The sequence below is a fragment of the Megalopta genalis genome, chromosome 7, assembly GCF_051020955.1.
Source record: "Megalopta genalis isolate 19385.01 chromosome 7, iyMegGena1_principal, whole genome shotgun sequence".
NCBI lineage: Eukaryota > Metazoa > Arthropoda > Insecta > Hymenoptera > Halictidae > Megalopta > Megalopta genalis.
In genome coordinates this window covers 15,817,665-15,844,292 of record NC_135019.1, presented here as the reverse complement: position 1 = coordinate 15,844,292, position 26,628 = coordinate 15,817,665, and the positions used below count along the sequence as shown (strand labels likewise).

The 26,628-nt window shown below is 40.9% G+C and overlaps 1 protein-coding gene across 1 annotated transcript; it reads left to right on the top strand.

The window, feature by feature from the left end:
- Nucleotides 1-233: 233 nt before the first annotated feature.
- On the top strand, nucleotides 234-26,579 carry LOC117221677 (uncharacterized). Its single transcript, XM_033472830.2, has 5 exons — nucleotides 234-547; nucleotides 1,100-1,222; nucleotides 3,103-5,043; nucleotides 5,269-5,434; nucleotides 6,766-26,579. Exons 1-5 carry the CDS (start codon nucleotides 482-484, stop codon nucleotides 6,975-6,977), a joined length of 2,508 nt encoding a protein of 835 aa, XP_033328721.1. The 5' UTR covers nucleotides 234-481; the 3' UTR covers nucleotides 6,978-26,579.
- Nucleotides 26,580-26,628: the final 49 nt, after the last annotated feature.

Genomic DNA, 26,628 nt, shown 5'->3' with positions numbered 1-26,628 from the left:
TTTTCATTAAAAAAAACTCACTTTTATTATGTCACATTCATAATTAAATAGTTTTTACATTTAACATATATTTTATTATTTCCATAAGACTTATAAAATATCGTCAGCGATATTTAAACGAAATGTGTACGCATGCGCATTTAAATAAAGTTCTGAGGCTACGTTCGCGAGAGACCTACATACGTGTGCATGCGCACTGGAAATTGATGTTCGAAAAACGTTGGAGTTTCGCCTATGTAAGAATATTCTGTGGATTACATATATAGCATGTACAATATACATAGTACAATAACCGCAGTTCCATCTACATTCTGCCCTGTCGCCAGATACACTACATACATATGTAGTGAGCTCTGAAGAAAATGTGTAGGTTGGTGTAGTACTGTAGTTGACTGTAGTTGTGCGCACTGCTGGGAGGATAGACGCACAAGTGAACGGGTGATGGCAAGGAGTAGAGGTGATTTTTAGTGATCTTTAACAAATGGCTCTGTCCGAGGTGCACAATTTAGCTGCAATTATCGGCAACAATGGTTTTGCAGTTAACAAGGTAAGCGACGCGACCATCTTTTCACTAACTCCGACTTCATCACTGAAAAAGTGACGTTCATCTTTCCCTACTGTAAAGTACAACGCGATCATTCCAACATAATGCGTAGGAAAAGATGCGATTGTATTGTTTAAGAATTATTATTTAATCGACGAATAAACGAGATACATTATGTATACTTTATCAATGAATTTATTATTCGAACTGTTTATGTCGATACTATAATTAATGAAAATGATCTCATTTAATTAGTTGTTCACGCACAACGGCATTGTACTTATGCATACGTGAGATTTAGATTGAAAATCGTCCGCACTGATATCGGATTGTAACCGACGAAATTGGGTGGATCTGTTCAATTTTGATATTAATATCATGTTACTCCATTATGTGTATAATCACTTAACATTCCTTTGAATAATAAACAATTGTTACAAAAGAAAAAGTGCAAAACAGATTCTAATAAACGAATAAGCATTTGTATCATAAGTAACGTTTTTATCTTGTTAAGAAATAATGCAGTACTTATTATTTAATGTCATTTTATTGTAGAACAACATGGTTGAACGTAACATTAGCATGTTGGAACCACAAAACAATTATCCAGCTGATCGTTGTAACGCAGACTATAACTATTGGAATTATGATTTAATGGAGCGTAATGCACAGAAAAATGTAAGCAATTTATAATTATAAGCTAAGCCTTAAATGCAAGGCAGAATACTTTCAAACTTAAAACATTGCAGGTTATATTTTTATAATGCTTTATAAGTTGCTTATTAGAAGATAATTACATATAATACCTATATATTATATAAATAACATGTAGTACAAATATTAGTGAATAATTACTCATTTTTTTGTGTTCATGGTCACCCTTTCAAGGAATGATTCTGTCAAGCATGTTAAAATAAAATAGATATCAAGGGAGATGTAATTATGCTAGGGGCTCCGTTTTAAATAATTAACAGAAAAATCCACCAATAGCAGAACGTAATTAGTAGGTTCGCGAATAGTGGCGTACCGCGCGAGAAACAGATACGTATGTATTCGAACTTATGATCCAAGGTCGAATATGTCCATTACACACTGTAATTGCTGCGATTGAGCCATCAAAATCAAGACTACAAAACAAATTATAATTACGATCGATTTAACCTGTTAACCGGAGAGTTCATTTTTGAAAAGCGCACTCTATGCGTGTTACGATGAACTTGCAAAAATCAGTTAATCCGTCAAAAAGCGTAAAAATAAATTACAAACTAAAAAATTTTATTTTGCTATTGGATATAAAAAATTCATATTTTATTCAACACTATGTTGTAATTTTATAGTCAGAGAGAGAGAAATCCAATTTTACGAATAATTTAAATCAATGGAGTTTTTATTGTAACTTCTTCTTAATTGTTTAAACAGTTAATAAATCTTTCGAAGAACTATGTATTCCTTCTGAAAAATTTAATTCATAGAACTAATTTTTGCAAGTTATGAAATAAAATCGAATAACAGCCGAATTTTTTAGAATTGATTGTAACCTTTTAAACTAAAGATGGGCTATGAAAAAAATTGTGTAACACAAAGTTTCATAATTCTTTCAATTTCCGAATCGAAAATTTTTCTTTGTAAGAATAACGGAGAACTGTTATAAATGAACGAATAACTGAGAACTGTTATAAATGAAATTAATAACACAACCATATTTATCTTATTATAACAACCAACAGGATTTTAAATTACTATCTTTAGAAAAACGGTAAATTGGTAAAATTATATTTTATTATTCGGCACACTTATTTATTCGAGAATAGAAATTTACTAACGTTTTCTGTTCTATGTAATTTTGCCAGTTATGCATTTCGGGTATATTCAGCTTAAAAAAAGACAAGATCATGATCGACGTTTGTTTTTTCAATCGCAGAGCTCTTTTCTACTCTCGCGTTATTGTTTGGCATGATTCGTTTGCAAACTCTGATATTCATGTTTTAATTCAAGTATGTTCGAAAATTTCATAAAGACTCCGTTTGTGTTTCACTCGGAAAATTTAAGATTCACAATTGCGAACGAGAGACCACACACCGATAAAATACAGAATTGTAATGTTTGTGTATAAAATGCTGTAGACACTTGCAAACAGCATAATTACTAAGCTTAGTGGTTAATACATATTGACGATTGACAAGCGATTATTGAAGACAAAGTGTTTCATTGTAAGGGGTATTAACAGTGTTTACTCTAAATGTTGTATGGGGTTCCGTATTACAACTCCAAAGTAAGTGACCGCCATTAACGAAATCATAGTATAGGAAAGTTTTTAATTGCTAATATTTTGAAAATGAAGCCTCGAGTGCAATTTCGTCACTCTTAATTGTCATATTATTTTTAGGCGTAGAATTATTTTTGTATACATAATGTTTTTATTAAGCAGATTACTCAAGTTTGCAGAATTAATTGAAATATATTTATGTTCACGTTATCTAGAATTTATTTATTTTCTGCAAAAAATGATTTTATGTAACCTATAGTAATATCAGTTTTGTAATATTTTATTCGTTTAGATAAATATGGAGGATGAAGATGGCCAGGATTTAAACAATCCTATGGTAAATGATTTGGTCTCAAAAATCCTTGATGATGATTCGATTGTCAGTGATAATGTCCAGAGTAATAGTTATAACGGCAATATTAAATATCGCTCGGAGACACAATCCTCTATCATGGATAGGAAAATAGAGAGTAGCATGGACTTAAATTTGGCTGCTCTAGATCACTTTAATATACATTCTACATTCAGCAAATTACAGAACAGTGTTTCCAGCAATACTAAACCTGAATGTAATTATAATAACATTTGTGGAGAACTGAAAACATTGAGTCTCAATACATGTGGGGTACAATTACCAGATCAAAAGAATTTATACAGTAACGGAGTTAATGCATATCCGAGTATATACCCATCTGATTCACAGTCGTACATGTTACGTTCAAATGATGAGAATTCATGTATCAGTAGAAGTACCATGCCCCTATGTAATGATTTGTTAACAACAACGAATGAGACCAATTCAAGCAAACAATCTAATTGGTCAGAGAATTTGTCCTCCGTGGGATGTACCACGGATTTATTTGGAAATTATCAACGAATACAAAATTGCACAAATCCAGACCTGAACATTAATATGGCTTTAACATTGGCATTAGATTCTCCTGATCCAATTACCCTCAACGAGCTGGAATATAATAACATTGGACAAAATGGCACCACCAATACTTATAATAATCCATCAGCTGCTATGCATGATTTGTACAGCATGACTGCCAGTAATCAAAGTTATAGACCAAGTTCGGCAATGACTGATTTGAGCATTGATTCTGGTTTCCTCTCGAATTCTCCATTGCAACATTTTTCTCCGGCTGATACGAACTTGCACAATTGTTTTGGGAATAATATACAACGCGGTAGTGCCGGCGATTATAAGGATTTACAAGACTCTGGTAGATTAAGCATGGCAAATATCTCTATACCAAACGAACAATTTCAATTTTTGCAACAAGCTCGTACTTACAAGTTGGATCAAGCTGTGGACCAAGAATACAAACAACTGATCGATTATTATCCAGGTGTAAATGACATCACCACGACGTCAATCAATAGCTTAGATACGAATGATAACTGTCTTTTGGGTAACGATTACAGAATCGACAACAATCTGTTGAAAATTATCAGTCCAAAATCTAAGACTATGGAGACCAAGACATATTCACCGATCGGATTTCCAAAGAATTTAAGCTCACGACATGCGCACCAGTCAATTGCGAAATACGGATACCATAATTATCAACCTTACACTGCCAACAGCGGCGAGGCTTTAAAAATGCTACCACAGAGCTCTGCATCGTATCACGACTTGAAACAGCCTAACTGTACGTACAAAATGGAAGGACTAGATCTCACCAAAAAAATAGCTTTTCCTTCCGTAAACCATTTGACCAATCAAATCCCAGGGTCCTCAATGAACAAGGATACTTTTAATTACATTGTAAAGCAACGACATCACATACCAAGAATACAGAATGCTCCTGGCGTCTCTTCCGGAAATGTTCTATTCAATTCAGGAATAGTACCGAATCCGAGCACAGTCAGATCTGGAGTGTTTCCATCAGTGATGCCAGTTCCTGTACAACTTCCAGCTCCACGCTTGTTTTCTGTGTTCTACGGTGGAAGCTTGAGTCTTCGAAATGGAAGTTATATAGCCAGAAGAACAGCTCCTTCGAGTATACTTCATTTCAGATTGGAACAGACTTATAAGCAGTTCAAACAACTAGAGAAGGAGCGAAAAAAATGTGAGGCTGGATTAGCTGCTCATTTCCCTGGCAAAAGAGTTACGAGTGCAAACAATATACCCGTTCCTCGCCTTCAAGGAAACCCGTCACGTGTCGATCGTTTAATTATCGACTATTTAAAAGAACACGCACGTGTTATTACATTGATTGCGAAAGTAAGCCATTAAATATTCTTATTTCCCTCTTGCTTGCAACTAGACTGCAAATCCTTATATATTCATAACGTTTAAAAGTTCATAGAATATAGAAAATCCCACTCATATTTTCTTAAACAAAGGAACATCACAATCAAAATAGTTTATAAAAACAACTTTCATAAAGATTCACAGTCTAATTGCAATAAAGCGTCGAATGTTCTATACAATTGTTTTTTAAAACAGATGGAACGACTGCGAGGGACCACAATGAATCAACGCGTGCACAAAGCTATGGAGAACTGGTTGGAAGCAATAAAATTCGTCCAAGAATGCCGTAAACGAGAAATCGCCAATGCAACAAAATGTCAAAAAGAGAATCCAACGTGTATTCCTGTATATAATGACAATGGTAAGTTCTTACATTTGTTTACAAGTCAGATTAATTACTAAATCTATTTAAGCAGCCAAATTTCTATTAAAAAACTTTTTCGTTCTATAAAAAAATGTCTATGTATACGGCTGTTCCACAATTATTTTAACAGCCAAAAATGGGGGGTTCCTGAGGTTATTTGAAGTAACTTTTTCCTTTGCGAAAATGCAATCTGCAGCTTTGTTTACGAGTTATTAACGAAAAACACTGGCCAATGAGAGGTGACGGTGCAAGAGAGAGAGAGAGAGAGAGAGAGAGAGAGTCCGCGAGAGAAACCGCAGCACGAGGCTTTGACAGAAGGTCGGGACGGACTCGAGGCGCGTTCGAAATATTGAACAAATCACGAAGCATGAAATTTCCGGATTTTTTTTTATTACGTAAAAGTGATATTTTTATGAAAAACGCTGTTCACCTTTACTTTAGAACGTCTGAAGAATATTTACTAATTTTTCGGACCCGAAATAATATGCTGTCACGGTTAAACTACATATTATTTCGAGTCCGAAAAATTAGTAAATATTCTTCAGACGTACTAAAGTAAAGGTGAACAGCGTTTTTCTTAAAAATATCACTGTTATGTAGTAAAAAAAATCCGGAAAGTTCTCGCTTCGTGATTTGTTTAGTACTTCGAACGCGGCTCGAGTCCGTCCCGACCTTGCGGCCTCGTGCTGCGGACTCTCTCTCTCTCTCTCTCTCTCTCTCTCTCTCTCGCACCGTCACCTCTCATTGGCGAGTGTTTTTCGTTAATAACTCGTAAACAAAGCTGCAGATTGTATTTTCGCAAAGGAAAAAGTTACTTCAAATGACCTCAGCTACCCCACATTTTCGGCTGTTAAAATAATTGTGTACGATTTTCATATTTGAGAAATATCATACATTTACAATTTTTGAAGTAATGTACTTTAATTTAGAAATAGTTATTCAGATACCTAGTAACCCCTTGCACTATAACAACGAACCAACCTCGTGATGAATTTTTTCTGAATCGGAATAAAATTTGATTCTTCGGTTATCAAAATCTAGAAATAAAAATAAATGCAGGCGTACGAAAAATAAAAATTGTCTCGTTCTAGTAGTGAAATTAAGGACGGTGAAGTTCTAGTCTATGTAGCTGTGAAAGAAGTCGTAGTGCAAAGGGTTAAATAGGTTTTTGATAAAAGTAAAGTGTTATATGTATATGGATCAATTTGAAACAAAATACTAATAGCCTACTATTTGATATTTTGATACACAGAAATAACGAAAGATCCTCAGATATTCTAATGAACTTATAATTAAGATAGTAGCTGATTGTCCGTTTCTGTTTCTAGATATACTAAATCTGTCTGCCAGCGTCTATGAATTGACAAAGGCAACTCGGTACGCGCGAACCGGTATGTATAACGCGCTGCAGGCAACGCTGCTATACGACTTGGATATCGAGAGAAAGGTCGTCGAGTCCTCGAAGGATCCGGTCCTTGTGATAAAACGCAATGAAAGTCAGGTAGGAACCGAGATCGGCGACTACTCGAACTGTACCTAGCAAAATTTCGAGAGGCGGTTCGCCGATATGCGAACAAAACAAAAGCCGTGTGTCCAGCAGCTTTTTACCTACGTATATCCGTGTTACGTTACCGAGAAAGCTTCAGCTGGCGTTTTATCATAATTTTATCGCTGGAATAACGGAAACAAAAAAATGCCGCCCACTAATTGCAGAAACTAAAAAAGAAACCTTCAGAGCATCATTACGGAAATAGTACGCGTACTCACGCCAAAAAAAAAATAATAGGAGGGATGAGGTTGGGAATGGGGCTGGGAGGGGGACAAAAGAACCGTAGGCGTGTCTACTTTTTACAAGTTAATAGCCACTCCATAGTTTTCTACTGTACATATTTTTATCCCTACTATAGTACAGTCCTCGGGAGTGTCAGTTCTGGTATCTAATACTTGTGATCCAATCATCTATATCGTATGTCGCACTTTCAAAGTGATTTCGCTTGTTCTTCGCTGACAGACTTAACGGAGTAACTTAGTAAAGAGGGGCGGGAGTGAGAGGGATGAAACGAAGTACGACAACCGTGGACATTTTTATCTTTGGGTGTGCTGGTCTCTCGCGTGTCTCACGAATGCCAAAGATAATCGTTTCGACATAAGCGGAGGAATCCGTCGGGGGTGCGGTAAACGAAGAACAAGATTGCTCAGACGTACTAGTGGTAACAAACAAATATATATATATTTAAGTATATGTATATTCTATCGGGGTATATGTATATATATATTTGTTTGCAAGAATCTCAAACTATTACTCGTTTGCGAATGTGTCATAGGTTAGCCGTTCTAAACATAGGCTAAATTTTACCAATATATATGTTCAGACGCGCTAGACAGTAATTTCCTAGACTAGTTCAATGTGGCCTTCCTTAAATGTGTGACCCAAAATGTGTGTCGGGTAGCTGATCGTCTTGGATACTTTCGGAAAAGAACGTCTCGAGAACTGACGAGGCGATAGCCATCGATATCGATTCCTCTTTGCTCTTCAATCCGCGAGCTATAATAGAGCACAGCCTTCGATCCGATCGGTGAATAGTTAATTAGATTCGAGAAAGCGAACGATGTCCACTGTGTGACGCTACGCGCGAATTTCTATGCCGAGACGAGGAATTTCCTAATTCGTGTACTTGCTATCATAAACACCGTGCTCCGGCGAGTACGCGTACAACATAAGATACATGCAGAATTTTTTAGGCACGCGCGTATGCGAAACTCCATTACTATTCCAACCATACTCAGTATGTATCATGTATGTATATACACATGGTGCCGTCGAAAAGTCTCCGGTCTAATGTTTTTCGAGACGTATCAATGATACAATTTTCTTTCTACCGGTTGGTCTAGTAAACGTAAAACTTTTGCTACCTCCAACATCGAGTACATCGATTTCCGTGAAATCGTTCGTTTATGTCGCGTCTTTAAATTCAGTACGTTTTCTATGCTTATCAGTTTTCTTTTCGAATTTTTTTCTTTTTTTTTCTTTTTGCTACCATCAATTCAAATTTTGCCGAAATAGGTCGAGTAGTTTGTTCGTGTCACACGTTTGATTTTAATAAGCTTTTTACGGTTACCACGATTTTTCACGTGAAGCAAACGTCTACGTTTGATCTTAATTGAAACAAGACTAAGCATAGAAGGATTTCTTACCTAAGGATTTGATGACCGCTTTTGATATTCGCCGTCTTCTCTCCTTGATTCTATCGTCCGTCATCGATTTAGAACAATGCGTCAATGGTTTTAAGTGAAATTAAAAAGGAGAGGTAATTTGACTTCAATAAAGAGTTGTACGAGTACTTCGAAGTTTATATTTTGGAGAGAAGACATCTATTTTCAATTAGTCCGGAAACTTTCCAAATGCACTAAGTATATATATATACATATACAATAGAGACTCCTTTATCCGAATATTTATTTCTGTAATAGCTTGGTATCCAAACGTTCTATTATCTAATCATTGCATTATTTACACATACATTATCATCTACTAGGGAACTTGAATGCAATTTTTAGATAATAGAATGTTTTTGTATCAGGATATTACAAAAATAAACCTTCGGAGGAGAGAGTCTCTACTGTATTTATGTGTACGTTCTAGACAAATCAGTTAGTTTTATATGTCCGACTTAATGTTCAGCATTTTCGATTTACCCGGCCTACGGGATGAATTCTTTCAATATGTTTCGCAATGACCATAATGCATCATTAAGAGAGTTTTAACGTTTACAGAACTGTACACAAAAGTCCGTTTTAATTGGAAGTTGTGTCGGCGGGAAACATCGACTTATAATCTTTTTCCTTCGTTTTATTTTATCCGTTGGTGAGCTGAGCGTTCGTCGATGTGCAATGCTTTTTTTTTATTGGTCAACTAATAAAAATATCAATTGCAAAAAGCAGAAACCAAATTTCTACTATTGTAAATTTTAGTTATTTTCTTTGCAAACGTATACAGTTTCATACGAAACTTCATATTTTCAGCCGAAGTTAAGAAAACTACGAAAGATTGTTGAAAAAAGAAACAAATGAACAAATTGCATAACAATTTTTACACTTCGACGTGGACCACTCCATTTGATTGGTCGCTTAAATTTTAGAATAAAAATCTGGTTTCAAAATGCAATCGTCAATTATTAACTACATCGAGCGTTGCCCAGCTCTCCCACGAAGATATTTGCACAACGACAACGAGATAGTACTTCTTCATCTAATTCTTTATTGTCCACAAGTTCTTCTCCGATAACCTTAAGCTTGATCAATCGGCCTGTATTAATGTTAGAATGCTCGAAATAGTTTTCACACTCGATGGATTTTTTAGCCCTTGAGCGGCGATGCCTGAAATTATCCGAGAGCATGAGCACTCAATCTCTGACAATCTATTCGAACGGAAATCTGTTGCATCACACCAGCTGTGTACAATTGGAAGCTGAAAATATGCCAGCCAACAAAAAAGAAGCTCAGACTCGTTGACAGAGTACTTTAATTCTATGTGTCCGACACCGAAAGCTTGTCCTCCTGATCTAACGTCAATCTCGGTCAATATCATTTTCTCAGTTTCCACTATTATTTGTCAAAACGGCCCGTCATTCGAGGGTTAACACGATCGGTCTGTGTACACGTATGTGTTGATGTTCAAGCTGCACGTAGTCAGCGTCCGTGCGACAATAAAGTCCGGGGAAGGTGCTCGCAGGTTCGGAACACAGTTCCCGGACTGTTTTTGTTGCCCATCGCAGTACAAATTCTTCTGGCAACCACGGACAAAATTGTTTGACACTTGATAGAGAGATGTTTTCCGTTTTCTGTTTTCGTTTCTTTCTCCCTTTTGGATCGTTCCAAAACATGATTGCTAGCAAAGCGAGCAAAGAGGACGTGTTCGTTGTGACGTCGATGATAGGCTAGAAACAAGTGAGAGCAAGTAGTATGATTGCAGGGCCATTCCCGCAAAGATATACCGGCGCTGTCGAGTTTCCTAGCGGGCTGTGCAAGATTGAAAACTCGCTTCCACGCAACGCGTAATTATCGGGGACCACGTGAAACATCGTCTCCGTGCATCAGCACTCCCTAGGATGCCTTGTTTCCTTGTATTTCTAGTTTCCATTCGGTTGCGACTGGTGTCCTAGCTCAACCTTTTCGCGTCCCGCCCTGTCTCCCCCCTTGGGTTGTCTTCCCGCCGACGGGGAAAGCGGGAATAAGAGGACGGATTCGTGTTCCTCGGGTCTCTGCCAAGCCCGGGCGCGTGTCCTGGATCGAAAGTATAGGCTTAGAGGGAACCGGGAGAGTATACACGCGATACGCGTACGTTAGGGTAGGATAGGATTATCGAGTGCTCACAAGCGTACAATGAACAGGTTGCGTTGCATTAGGGTCGCGAACGACAGCCAGCGCTTTACAGTTTCCTTCCGCATTTGTCGACGTATATTATATTGTAACTGTGATATATATAATGCCAATTTGTACATACAGACCGTCGGAAAACCGCAGAGCCCGCGACGACCGCGGCCGATCCGTCAGTTGTTCTCTTCTTTTCGGTGTTTTCCGCTTCGCGAGACACGCTTTGCTGTTATCCGTGTGACACAGGGGGATGTGATACCGTTAGATGAGCGCGTTTTGATGGACGCTCGCATCACTTAATCTATACGGGAATAGGTACTTATAGCTGGAATGCCGTCAATATCGTGCAATCATCCGAATTGTGTGGGGCACTCGAAGACCCCACGAACGACCTCTGAATTCGTGACGTACGACCGCCGGCGGCGGCGGGTCTGTCCAGTTTACTTATTCGTTGGTATCGTTCCACACTCTTCGTTGCCCTTTGAACTTCAAAGAACTGATGTACATAGGTTTCGTAACGCTTCAGAGAATCCTCCATCCGGCAGAAAAAATATTGTCCGTAGTCAGTATCCGCGCGATTTCGTGTTCTCCTTCTGCTCTGGATTCTATCGGATTGCTGCACAAGATCCGCTCGGTACGAAGTTCAACCAGGGAATACGTCTATGCTGCTGGTCCAAGCGATGATTCTTGGCACAAGGGCTTTGAATTTCGAACTGAATTGTTCATTTGAAACGAAAACAACCTTCCACTAAATTGAAACGTTTCAGGTGCATTTGGAATATCAGCAGAGGCCATGCTTGGATTTCAGTGAAAATCGCGGTTGGAACGTAATCGTTGGGACTTACGCGTCGATCTAATAATGCCGAAGGATCGAAGGAAAAGAGTCGTCGAGTGTGCAGACTCAGCGAGGCTCTGGTCATATCCCATACCCATGAACAAGCAGAGGTTTCTCAAATTAGCATTGTTTTAACCCTAATACAGCGCAGGTGTTTCAGGCAATTGAGCTATCGATTAGATGCATTCGGTTCGTTCCTAGATTCTCCATTTTTCTGATTTCAAATATTATTCGAATGACTTCATTTTTTGTGATCCCCGATCTTGCTGAAAATTGCCAGCAAAAGCTTAATCGGTCGAGACATTGAATAAAAGATACCTTAAACGAGACATCCAAGAACGAAAGATTGGTAGATCATGATAGTCTCTCAATTACAAATTAGTTTCGACGTTCTCGAATGGCTGGACTGAGATGAGCCCCAGACACTGCCACCGAAGGGTTACGCGTGTTCCGAGACTGTTAGGAGCTTCTGCAAGGAGATATTCATTTAGAAGAGGCATTTCTCGCATCATTGGCCACCGTGTCGATTTCATACTGCCATTGCATTCATTTCCTTATTGCTGAACTCTCTTGTGCACGGCCTCGCTGGGACTGCTATCTTGCTGTATTTATCACTGTCGACTGACACTAACCAAACACTGAGTTCGCGAGCCTCTGGTCACGTGGGAAAAAACTTCTAATTATTTTGGTTCGTCCAATCTCCGTATGAGAACACCTGTCTTTCCTTCCTCCTTTTTAAAGGACACAGAAAATGCTTCTGCATAAGGCTACATATACAAACATATGTGTGCATGCGCACGTACACTAAGTGATTACCTCGTGTCGTATTTATCATACGCAGCATCGTTAAGAATAGAAACACTATCTGCATAGGTACGTGTTTGACAATCCTATTTAAATTGCATGTGATATTATGTATTACTGACTAGCAAAATGTATATGTGTTTATATATGCATACATGTGTGCGAGCTGTGTCGTCGACTCTGTCAAGGTGAGAATTGTTCCGTTAAATTCTTCAAAGAAATGTACAAATAAAAGGTTCTTCGAAATTTACATGGAACCAATTTTATTGCATCGTCTTGTTTTCCATGAGGGGAACTTGGATTCCTGAAAAATGTAAAATTACGATTTATCAATTCTAAATCTCTCGCTAAATTCGAGTTATATTTCGGTTCAAAGTTATTGCTGCGCTATTTACATATCGGGTGAAATATAAATTGTATTTTCTAGGGGCACGGTTAAGATTTAAAAAATTTGCAGGATTCGACTCGGTCGTATGAGAAAGAATTCTTCGAATTCGTCTCGTTGATTGGAAACGTCGCGGCAATATTTCGGTGAACACGTTCGGAACACGACGGAGTCGGCGGGGCAGTTTATGCGCCGTTATTTAACAGCATACACGTGCATCGCGTATGCTCGTACACATGAACAATATGTATAGGTAAATATATGAGTGCTCAGGGCACGGTGAAGCTGCAAACGAAGAGATTTCGAAAAGCGTCCATGAACACGTGTACACAAAAGAGCAGACAAGGTAGTAACGAGGGGAAAATTAGAGAAAAACCGACCAATGTTTCACTCTGGAAACTGTCAGAGTGTATTGTTAGTGTCGTAAGATTACGATTTCATTGTCAATCAGTCGCGTCGGGTACCGACGGTGGGGAATCTAACAGACGGCGATTTGAGACGGTAAAACGAACAGTAACAACGACACAGAGGCTTCTGTTTTTCTTTTAAATTGATTTTTAAAATTAACTTTCTTAACTTCTTGTTAACACTGAGGCGTAATCGTCTGTAACAACCGCACCTCGAAACTATCTTTTTCTTTCGCCGTGTTCAATGTTTTCTTGAACAAACTTGATATAACAAAGGATTTCCAAGTGCTCGTTATTGCAACTATATTCCAATAATTTTAATATTTAAAAACGGAAGTACCTTGCGAAATCGGAGCAACTTCTTGTCAGACTTTAAAAGCGATTACTCTTTTATTTGAACACGTTGACTGCCAATGTTTCTAGCGTTAGATCGGTATCGCGCCGGGGTACGAAGGTATTCACTGTTATTACGACCGCTGGCAATGACGCTAGAACCGCCGGGCCCGTCTGTTATTTATACCAACGCAGACCAAAGTGGTTGCGAACGCGTCATCGATGACTTCGTTGGTACACCGCGGTTAACGATTTGCTTGTAATTCGCCGATTCATCCGTCTCGACACGAATCGCGAGTCGTTGATCGTTCGACTTGCATTCTGTCGGCTTCGTAATGCTTAAATGGTGAAACTAAATTGACCCTCGAACGAGGAATCTCACGGCAAACGACCGCTCGTGCTCTTAACGCAGATCCATCGAGGAGCAACTACGATTCCAAAAAATTGCCTCCTCTCTTTAACTTGCATCGATTGTCCGTGAAATCGATCTTCGATTAAGCTGTCAAGCGTACAACCGGGGAGTTATACTACGAGATTCAAAGACCCGCGATTTAGTTCAAAAAGATGCAACGAATACTGTTCGCGCGTCGTTCTAGAATTAGTATGAGCATCGAGAATCCGATTGACCCTGTGTTCGCCGATCGAGGGTCCAGCTTCTAGGTCTACGAAACGGTTCGATGCGAGATAAGAGGACAGGGTTGGTCGACGAGGAGTTAATCGATAATACATGGGATCGAACTAATCGAGTAGTTCTTGCCGGGAATGGATACGATTCACTATGTGGCACTAATCGAATAATAACGCTACGCGCTCAAAGGTACTCTCATCCGAGACTAATTTCCACGGAACGAACAGACATGCATTCGTTCGTTGCATGCTCTCTCGCTACGCATCTGTCTCGTTGGGGTGGGACTGGGGGGGGGGGGGTAGTGGGGGAGAGATTTCTTGTACTTCTTTATTTTCTACGTGTATAAATAATAACCGAATGGCAGTTTTACATTGTAGCCAAGGGATTCACGCATTTCTCGACTCATAGCTCAACTACCACGGCCGCTATTGCTTTTCTCGTACTTCTATATCGCGCAAACTTCCTGTTTTCCCTTCTGCAGATCGGTTACACGCACACGCGGCGCACACGAAACATTCTCTGTTATCGCCGAGGATAGAAAAGAGGAATATCTTGCTGTGCTTGGAACATCGCTCGCTCCGCCTGTTTTATCGAAACCCCGATTGCAATCTCGCGTGTTCGAACGTCTCGAGAGTGATTTTTCACGTATATTCGCGGGTCGATTTCGTAACGGCGAATCACAGTGTACGGGACGCGTATGCGAGTAGATACGATAAACGAAGGGGTGGGGGGGAAAGGTGCAGGTTTTGCGCACCGTTAGACGACCGATGTACATACGTAGCTCGTTTTAGAACGACTAGGGGCTGCATAGGCTAGTTTCTAGAACGATATCGGTGTAACCATGTCTTTTCTTAGCGCTCGGCAAGGATGTAGTTCTGCTAGAGTTTTGAAAAAGAGTTCAAAGCGCCAGGCGTGTTAGAAAGTGTTTTCCAAGAATCTGCCGCGCGGCGACGCGCATTCGCTGTATGAAAATCGAAAGGAACTTTTTCTCTTTCGGGAATTCCCGAGTTCGTTATACGAGATATATCGTACAGTAATCGAGATGCTGCCTAGATCTCGAGAAACGACAGAATATATTTACGAGAGCACATTCGTATATGCGATCGATGTTTATCTTTTTTATGAGCGAACAGGTTCTTCTGGGAGGTATGTATGTAGTAGGGGACGGGTCTTACGAATATCGATAGAGTTTTCATTAACGCTCGTAAGAATTCCGATTTCTAGCGAAAATTTCCGACTTATCGAAACGGTTAGAGAATTCCCAAAGCGTAGTTAAAATTACTAGACGTAGTTTAATAGGTCCGAGGACGTTGTTCGAAGTTTCGTAGCGGAGTGTGTGCGATCGGTGCTGGATCGATCCGCGGTCCCCCCGGGGACCCTGACGACCGACGAAAATCAATACTCGACACGTGGTGTTCCTCTTTAAAGTTAGGCGTGAAATTTCTCTGAGAACTATTGCCGACCACCGGAAGGACGATTCTTCAGTTTCCGTAATTCGTTGGTTACCGTTATCACTCGATTAAGCAATAGTCGGATATATCTTGGATTCTCGCCGGGTGCAAGCGCCATCGGCCAACACGATTTCTGCTAATGTTTGTGCTTAGAATTGAATTTTATTAATTTGTTTCCCGCAGTCGGAACTGCGTGTTGTGTAGTCGTCTTTGTTGCGTCTGTCTTCATCGTGAAAGCATGATATAATTGGTTCCAGAGTCAGATGATACATCTCGGTGCATGTAATTTCAGATGCCTAAAAAAATTGATTGTCTTCGAGGGGAAACGATCTCTCCGACCTGAAACATTTTCTAGTCATCTTCGGTATCGTACGGTTTCCGTGTAATTTTAGCATTTAGCAACCGCTACGCTTCTCGGCGAAAACAATTTTTAAACCGATGCTCGTCGGCTGTTTTTAAATTATTCGTGGTTTTTATTTATTGTCTATCGTATTTAACGTGGTTTAATGTTGGAACGCGCGCCAACGAATCGTAGCGGAGGAGAGATCGTTGATCACGGAGATCAATTATACACCTCCGAAGATGAAACGTTATAATGGAATGACAAGCTCCGTCGAGCTTGAGCCACTGAAATCGCAACTGTTGCACCCAATGAACGATAAAGAAAAGAGTAACAAGGAAAAACATTCTCGAGTTTAATAAGATTCTATGTTATAAGATATGGTTATAATAACGAATAGTATCGAAGAAGAAAAAAAACGTTGATACTGAATGGTCAATTATTTAATCATCTCTAACGGACTGAAACTTGAACCCAGAGAAATGAAATTTACTAAACGAAACAATTGTTTCCGTAACTCGTGAAAGTGCTTGCACTTTGATTCAGCGAACATTGTCCAGTACATATAATACTATGCATCCAGCAACTCGAAAAATGTAAACTGGTAACCGGTGGTATTGATTCGCGCATCGACACGCGACCGCTCTCGCGCTATAGCTAAAATTGAAACATCTCCGTGACAAGTATCGCACGCGACGCAAAAACCAATCGCCGGCGTGGATCCACACGGAGATTCCCGATTAGGTAGTTCGCTTGAATGTTAGGTAAAAAAAAAAAAGGTTTTTAGAGAAAGTAGCCAATTAGCGAGATGGAGACTAGACAATTGATGGGATCGATAGCCGATAGTACGAAAATGCATATTAATACTTAATATATATGTATATAGGTGGAGTATTTACATGTATCTATGTCAAAGCTATCGTGAATTATACTTAGCGAAATATAGACGAACGACTAGAGAAACGGACACTTCGTGTTTCCTAGAAAACGAGTAGACGAGTTTGCGAAGACGACAGTTAGCTGAAATTTTAGGGATCTTTCCGTTACCCCGACTAAACCGCTGGCTAGGTGCACACTCGTTTATCGCTGATAACGCGACTTTTCTCGGCCGTTCGTTCGCATCGTCTCGTCGACAAAAGAGTCGGTACGAGAGCAGTCCGCCTCTTCATATCAGTCGATTCCGACGGCAGATATCCTAGCGGATGTTTCTTAGTAATAATTTTCCAGCTGGTCCCGAACGCGGACTGCGACGTTTTAATTGTAAATATCCGAAATTATTTCAAATTCGCGTTCCTATCTCCGCCGCAGCCTAATCTCAGCGCGGGCAACGGAGCGCTTTTGATTGCACCAGGGGCGTGCAGAGCGCGCGGTGGGCGTGGGTCGCATGGCTGCTCCGCGCTCGATCGGAGCCAATCCGTGTCCACGTCCGGCCCAAGGATTCGAAGTAAGCGTTTCTAATTGGCTTTGGTGCTCGCCTCGATTTTAGGTTCGGCGGGTTTTCCCGGTGATTTGTTTCCTTATTCCTTTCTCCGGGATCGTCTCGGACGATCCTCTAGGCGAATTTGGTAGTCAATTATAGTTCCTGTATTGTTAATATTTATATTTCACGTTGTTGGGCAATCCGGTCGACATCGGGCTTATCGACCGGGCCGATTCGTTTACCGTGCACGGAGCCCCGTGCACCGCGACACACCACATATCGATGATGAGAATGAATAGTGAATATCAGCAGTATCTTGCCAGCGGGTTTACGACTCGCGCCTTTCTTTTCCCCGCTTGTTCCGCATTATCGAGAAGAGAATAAGAAGCGATTCGAATGATTCTCTAGGTGTTTTAGATATTCCACTGCAACGACAATTACATTTTCCCGTCCATGGGCTCTCTCGGACAACGACGACCGATGGAGAACGGAAACGCGACGGGGATACGCGCAGCATAATTGCATTATCCACACGCAATCGTTTCATAGAGCACGGCACTAGTCTAGCTAAATTCACGGTAATAATACTTTATTGCGAGCCGAGCGGGGGTAAACTCGTGTTTCGTTGAATGGTCCAACGGAGCCGATATTTTCGAAATTGTCTTTCATGTGCCGTCGTTCCGGCGCCGGGCCCGGCCGGGCCCCTCCAACCGGAAACGACGGCGAATCATGCACGGAAAATGTATGAAGTCGTGTCGATGTTTGTTAGTAGTAGCGTAAATTAGGATCTTGATGGATCCTCAATCAAATTCAGCGATCGAATGTCGCAACGATTGGTACGCTTGGGTGTGTTTAAGAGAAACAAAACGGGAGGTAAATATATATAAAATATAATAAGCGAGAAAAATCCAGAAAAAAAAGATGTTTGCCAATATAGAGAGTGTCCCGCGAATCATCCGCGTCGCAGGCTAAATTTTCTCAGGGAAATGTTAACCGGGAAGCAGTGATCCGTGAACGTAGAACCGATCGATCGCGGTCGATCTTCTTTCGCGACACCGGCAGGATCTCGACCGGCGGAACAGCGAATATCCGTCGCAAGAATGCGTGTTTGTCTTTTATATTATTATTATTATTATTATTATTAAGCTAAAGTTGAAGGGACTGCAATTTACGAACGATCGTAAATGTTTTTGTTCGATCGCGAAACGTTATATTATTATCCAAAGATTCGTAAATATCGGGTGATCATTGCGGTCGGAAAGTTTTAAATGCAATAATTCCATTTTCTTTTTAGCTCCCTGAAAATAATTGCAGTTTTCGTTTGGTTCCGATCCCCGCGAAATTCGTACGCGAGCCGTTCGAAGCGATTCGAAACCTAACGTCGCCTCGAACCTTCGGTTCGCGTAAACGAAGAAAATGGATAAATTCGATGTTCCCGACCACTGCTTCCGATGATACGAGATCCTGCGGGGGTCCGGTTCACACGCGTCGTGCAACGAGAGAGAAGGTTAATGCGATTTCGTGGCCGTCATGCGCATAATTTGCTCGCACGAAGACAATCGTTTTACGCCATTACAGAAAGTAAAAAAAAAACGCTCTGCTGATTCAGGGTAACGGGTCATCGACGGGGAGGGGGGAAAAAGGAGTAAAAAAAAAACGACAAAACTAATAATAATAATAATAATGAAAAAAAAAGAGAATACTAAATAATAGTAACCGAAGAAACGAACATCGATGTCGCGAGGGGAATACTTGGTTTGCGGACCATTAAATACCAAACACTATACAACGATCGCGTTACAATAATTATTTAACATAGGACCGGAAACGAAGGATTGCGACGAGATCCGACCATCCGTTCATGAATCGAGAACTGTGTAGAGGGGCCGTGATCGGGGCCCGACCGCCGAAAATCATCTCCGGAGATCCGATCGCGATGGGAATCGATGGTCAAAAATCGATTCGACGCGGGGAAACGAAGGATCGTCTCGATATATCCGATCGCGATAGGATTCCTTGCCGTATTGCGGTGAAATCGGTTAGTAAATTTGATTGAGGACGTTATTTAAGGATAATAGTTCCGTGTACGTTTCTCGGCTAGTAGCGAGGTTCGGCTAGGTTTCGTGTTAGGACATCCCCGTGATAATATTTGTTCCGTGGATTTCGATCTGGAGATACGAGGGAAGCGAGATGCGTGTATTTTGCTGGAATTGTCGTGTGGTCGATACATTCGCAAGCATGGACACGCCAAGTTAAGAGAAGGAGAGAGAGAGAGAGAGAGAGAGGGCGATGTATATGTCGAATGTGAGAAAGTTGCGCTTGATAAATCTTCTTGATACCATTTCAGAATGGTCGTTCCGACCTCTCTTATTTCTTCGGCGTCCATACGGTTCAGATAGGATTAATAGATAACCGGATCTCGAACGATCCGGTTCAACGTAGACATCGCCTATCTTAGATTGAAGTTAGCTCCGCGATTCTGAGTGTACACTCGACTGTCACACACGCGAAAAACTGTTTTCCACTATGCAACGTGATTTATCCGTCGGTATCTATCGAATTTTCTATATATCGCGGGATTTTCGAATCGCTGTCTCGTTAACGATAAGCCACTTCAATTCGTTCGTTGATCCTTTGCACTTCGTCGACCGCGAAGATACATGCAACGCGTACCTCTCCGCAGCTTGTATCGACAACAATAATAACCGTATTCTTTCTACTTCTCTGTTCCGATCGAGCGAAAAAGACAAAAGCCAACGAAGCCGAGTCTTTTGATTCTCGAAAGCTTGATTGTCTCGCGCGTGTAACAATGCTCGGTAGTATTAAGGGTTAATTAATCTAATGGTAAACGACCTAATTCTTTGCTTACACGCATAAACATATATACGTATTGGTCAAAGCATAACGACGATCGAGGTTCCGCCGATTAATTCGACCGCGAGTTACGTCCTACAGGTTTGTTCTTCTTTTTATTTTCTCATCATCGAGTTCGCGTTGACAGCGACAACGCTGTTCAATCGTCCCGAGATCGGGGACAATTAACGATTACCGGGATGTAACTCTTGATCGAATTAATTGCTAGGTTTTTATCGGCGTCGATAATGCGATTACGATTACATTTTATCCGAGGAGTGCGCAGCGCTCGCGTGTAATTCGAACGGTTCGAAGGTGCATCAGATTGTAAGAAGTTCGCAATTTCACCGCACATGTTGCAGAAATGTTCGGTTGTTCCGCGAATCTCTAGGCTCGCGATTACCCAAGCGGATTTTCCTGTTACGGTTAATTCGCTGCCTCTTAATCCGTTAACGAGAAATCGTTCTCGACGATATAGTTCTTCTGGAAAGATCTGCTTCGAATAAATTATAGACAAACGATTTCAGCATTAAATTATTCAACCAAATAATAAAGCATTCCAACATGGAATTACGATCACGGCGCAATGTCGACAGAGTCGCCACAGATTCGCGAAACGACTTGTCGCGTGCATCTCGAACAATTCTCGTCGTTGCAGGCCGAAAGACCGTTCACCGTCAAGTTCAAAGCGAGGATTACGTATTCGAACCTTTCGACGTTCAATCAAACTAAATCTAATTCGTCCTTGGAAACGCACCGAACACGCGTTTTAAAACCCGTGCCCCGCGGATACGTATTCTAAGCAACACCAAAAATTCGTCGATCTCGCCGTGCAATACTGAAAATAAAATTCGCCTTAAGAAGTTCGCACGTTTCGCGGCTGCCACGACGCACGAAATTCACGAAAAAAAAAAAAAACAAACGATCGAACGAATGACGAAAACGAAGGAGGACGAGGCGAAAGAGAAGAAGAAATACCGAACAAAAAAAAAAAGAAAAAGAAAAAATAACGAGAAATAGCGAACAAACGAACAAGAAACGATGCTCAAATTGTAAGTGACGACGCGTGTCGGTGTGCATCGAACGGATGCACCGATCAGATACGTACACTAAAGACTGTAGGAGATTCTAAGAGAACGGTAGCTCGCACCTTCTATGAATTGCACAAAAATAATTTTTTACGGGTATACATATAATATTATACATACATACATGTACATATACGCGCGTGTATACGGACGCCGTTCTTTTGGGAAGCAAAGAAAAAAAAAACGACAAAAGAACACTGTGTACCACCTACCGCAGATTCGCTTTCGTCGCTTTCGTCGAGCATCATACCTTTTCTTTCTCACGCAATCGTCACACGCTTACGCACGTGTTCCGCACGCGTACACACGTTAATTACGTTATCTCTACGGCTGGTTTTCCATTCTCACGGGGAGAAGCTGATCGAGATAACACACCGTTATACTGCCGTGATAGCAGAACGAAACGAATAAACAGAAAAACCACTGCGAGCGAAATCGTCGCGTTCCCTCTCTGGCCGATTTCTCGTTTAATTGTCGAGAAATTCGTTGCGATTCGACGGCCGTGCCGAGGAACGACGACGCGAAACAATGGGATAACGATACGACGATGCGTTGTCGAGCTTTTTCGCTGAATTTACTTAAGTTCCTTAAATGTAAAGTTCCTTAAAATTGCGTTCCCGTGATACGGAAAACTGTTCGCTCAATTCTGTATGCCGAGTCGGTACCATTTTACAGGGCGAGTCTAAACGAGCGGCATAGTAATTATTGCTCACAGGCTGATTCGAATGATTATGTTTCAATGCGCGAACGGAAATAAAGATCAACTGAGAAACGTGATATTTCATGGTTAAATCGTAATTTTATTCTGTTTGTTTTTGTTTTTATTCTTGGGACAGCTCGATGGCAACTGATCGACGCTTCTTTTTTTTTAGATTAAAATTGACTTCACGATTCGAATCACCTGTGGTGTCTTAAGAACGGTTTTTCTTCGAGTTTATCGAAAGTTTTTGTTGAAGAGGGTGGTCGCGGCTCGTTTTAGACTTCCTTGAATGGCGAAAGAAACATTAGCTTTATTATAATAACTGCGATTATGAGTTTTCAGTCGTGGGTGTGAGTACAATTTACAATGGCCTTATTGCGTTTAAAGCCCAAATTATATCATTGGAGTGTCCAATGGCGACGGAAAAATAAACTTCGACCAATCGTTTATTAGTGTTTATGTCCGTTTTTTCGTTCAACGCCCGGGTCTAAGTTCACCGCTGTAACGAAATTTATATGACTGTTTTGGTTTCAACGATTGCACGGAAATCAAGAATGTTTTCTACCTCGCCTCAAGGTAACTTGCCCAAACATTACGAATCCAATGAAACACATGTTCCCTAAACGATTTCTCAAATCTGATTTCGACGGTGTAAAAAATTGTCGGCAGCTCGATGTATTATTATTCTGTATATGGTATCAGGTTGGTTGTTTTTAAACTCGATTCGCAAGAAAAGAATGTTCGAAAAGAATTTGCGAGAAAGAAATACTTAACACGATTCCAACCATTTTACTAAAGGTTTCATTGGGCTCGTCCGTGATTATTGTCTTCGTTTCGCTGCATTCGACAAACGCGTGAACATAAACGTATTATATTTGTTGCCGGATCCACGATTGTTCGCAACAAATAATCCGACACGGCGGTAATGGAACGTTTATCTTTCGCGAACGTGTTACGTTCTCGTAAAAATTGTATCTTCGGCGCGACGACGAATAACAAATATGTACCGAACAAACGATCAGCTTCGTCGATGTTATTTTGAGGCGGGGCTCCATATTCGTTCGGTTCCCTCGATGCTTTTGGGCTGTGATTTTTACAACGCTGAACATCTGAACGAACCAGGCCTCTATTTCTCAAGCGATACCGTATATCGACAATCCAAGCCGTGAGAACTTTCAATAGACTTCGACTGACCGTTTTCTTATTAACCCTCTCTCCGAATTTAGAGATATACGAAACTTCGGCACTCTTTAACTTAAGCGCCGCTTGCGAAAGAATATTCGATCTACAGAGAGAGAATGAGAATGTGTGATAATGAGAGAGAGAGAGAGAGAGAGAGAGAGAAATAAAAGTATGTGTGCGAAAAAGAAACAAAGAGAGAGAGAAAGAACGAAACACGAGCGAAGGCAGCGAGAGAGAGAGAGAGAGAGAGAGAGAGAGAGAGAAACAAATACTTAAAAGGACAAATATATGGGATTTGGACGCGAAACGGAGAAAAGAGATGAAAATTAACTGTCGTTCTTAGTGTTTTATATATAAATATATATATGTTACGTTTCAGTGTACTCTACGAGTCGTATAAACAATACGATCCGTACATGATAATATAACACAAATATATATATGTATATATGAATACATCGTTAAATGGGCTGTGGTAGAAACCTTTATATACTTTATACACCAGACGAGTCGGATCCTCTTTGTTTCGTTTGTCTTTCGAGCTAAAATGAGAACGATTCATCGATATTATAGTAACGAAAGTAAACCGCGGGGATAACAGAGCACGAAATGATAAAGAAGCATAGCAGAAAAGAGAACCGCGCACCGGATCAATGTTAACGGCATTCATTTTAAACAGGAGACGCTTGTCGTTTTGAGTGCGTAGCCACTTTGTCCTATATTCTGTCACACAACGATTACCTTGCACAAAATGTACCTAATTACACGTAATATATTGTAGGATCCGTCTTAATGATTGTCAATAATATTGTACCTACCGTGCCCGTGGACGTGGACACGCGGGCGAATTATGATATTAGGCTAATAAGGCTGTAAGCTGTAACTACGATTAGATAGAGAACAACAAAAACCCAGTCGCTGAAAACTGTACTGTGATGCACCTGCTTCGAAGACCAACCACAGCGCACTTTATTATTCGCCAGCCTCTATCCGTATGTTTTTTCTTCTTCCTCCAAAACAGTGGTTCCGAAACCAGTCCACACTTTCGTTGATCGAATGTCAAGCAAGTTCCCGACAAAAAGCTAGCACATTTGTAGCGTCGATTTTTTCCTCTTTTTTTTTTATTCGACATCGGTAATATACTTTTCGACGTATCGAAAACGTCTCGTCAACAAATATTTATTTTAATGCGAGGTCGTTCGCGTTATTTCGGAAATCCTTTCGCGAACCATGCTTTGGAAATCACGGATTCAGCGGGGACCGATGATACTTCTCTCTCGTTCAGCTCTCCCTTTCTCTCGATTTGTCGGAGACGCGCCCTGTCCAGTTGCTTTTCGAAGCGAAACTTTCGAAAAGTCCATTTATAGCTTTACAATGCGGTCGACCAGAGTGCTCGACCACTTCGCCGAACGCGCAACGATGCCTACCTTTCTGACAAATTCGACAGTCGTCTCCCCGGTAGAGCGTCGAGAATAGTCCTGGAGTCGAGCACCCTGGTCGCGCAAGCACGGAACGTGCGAACTCTGAACGCGATTTTGATATTTCGAAGCTTTTGTTTTGCGATACCGCCTGTAGACCACGATGATCGTCGCGCGGTTGTATACAATTTTGATTTTAGTTGACGCTTGCGTCTCGTAGCCACGTTTAGAACGATTTTACGCACATGTTTCTCCTTAGCCTAACGTGTTCCGAGATCTCGGACGGCAATTTGGTCCGTCGCGTTTGCGGACTTCGGACTCGACGGACCCTTTATCAGTATTTATCGTCCCGGTTTCTTTTTTATTTATTTCGTAACGTAGCGATCGTATTTCTTTTCGTTACCCTCCGACCGCCGATTCTTTCGTAAGATGGCGAAAAAGCGAAAGCGTCCACCGGGGTGCCACCCACTCCGTCGAAGGGTATCTTCGAAGCAGGGTGCACAAATAATTGTTTATATGAATGTCATAGCCCTAGTTCCGCTAGTTGGACAGACGAACGAATGTTTAGAACCTTGCTCAATAAAGAAAACGTTAATTTCGATGTCGTGAATTGTATCGTTAATCTAAGTTCAATTCCCAGGTCGAAGCGAGGCTGGCCATTCTCGCGAAACGATTCGGGGAGGGCGGACAACGTCGTTGCCCGATCTGACCGAATTCTCGAGCGACATACGTCATGGACGTTTTCTAGAAGTTTACGAGAATTCTCTCGAACCGTTAACCAGGCTGAACTATAAAGTCCGGAGCAGGATCTCGCGTGCAAATGACTTCTTTGTTACCAAGATTCAAATTCTTTTGTTGCAAGTACACATGATAGAGAGTTGTGCACGAGAAGCGTTTGCGAGTAGAAACAATTGAATTTTATTTTCACAGTGGCACCAGCCGATCCATCGTCTCGGGTTCCTAGCGGAATTCGGATCCAGTATTTTCAAAATGAACTTTCATTATCTCTACTCGTCGCTGCGTGGCACCTGCGACAACAAGCATCGAATCGTTAACAAACGGGCTGTTTGTACGCGTAGAATTTTCGCCCGGTACGAACTTCTCACACCCCTCTCGTCGGCGTCGATGCTTAACGTTTTGCACACAACCCTTCGAGAAGTTTGTCTTGCTTGCGTGTCTGAAGATCGCATCTTTGTCGATTTTCTTTGGTCGCCGCGTGCGTTCGTCGGCCGATTCAGGAATTATTCTCGAACGGAAATGATCCGCGCGATGTTGGACACACACAGGACCACGTTTTCGTAAACGTAGAGATAAGATCTTTGAGCTTAACATGTATTCTCTCGTGGAACCGTGTATAAAACTCCTGTTTGTACCTTACTAGTTTACTATAAACGCTATTGTAGATTACATATTAGTGGAATTGAAAGTGATAGAGCGAGAGAAAGGGAGAGAGAGAAAGAGAGAGAGAGAGAGACGGAGAAAGAGCGAGGAAAAGGAAAAGAAAAGAGAGGAGGACAAAGGCGCACGCGATCGAGGAAAGCGACGAGAGGCAAAGAGACAAAGAATGTTTAATGTCCATTCAACGATCCTGTTAAGTCCATTATTTTTGTGCTACCGGGTGATTAAACATTAGTGCTAGCATCGTTATCAGGAAGGGAAGATGCGTACAGTTGTATCGTGCTTTTGCTTCGAAATGTCTCGTGATTCTAACACGATTGTGTTAAAACGTCTCGAACGCACGAACGACATTCTATGAAAGACTATATCAGCAAGGCTGGTGATTAGATTTCGGTTAGTTCCTTTTTTTTCTGTTCAGCATGACAACGGTTTAGCAGATATGTTTTACTGAAAGTGTCCTTCCTATGTAAATTTACTTGTTTGTCCTCATAAATTACAAAATAAATGATATCTTTCGTGTTCACGTACACTACCGGGTTCCTTTATTTTTCTATCACGCGCACCCGAGGTACCGCT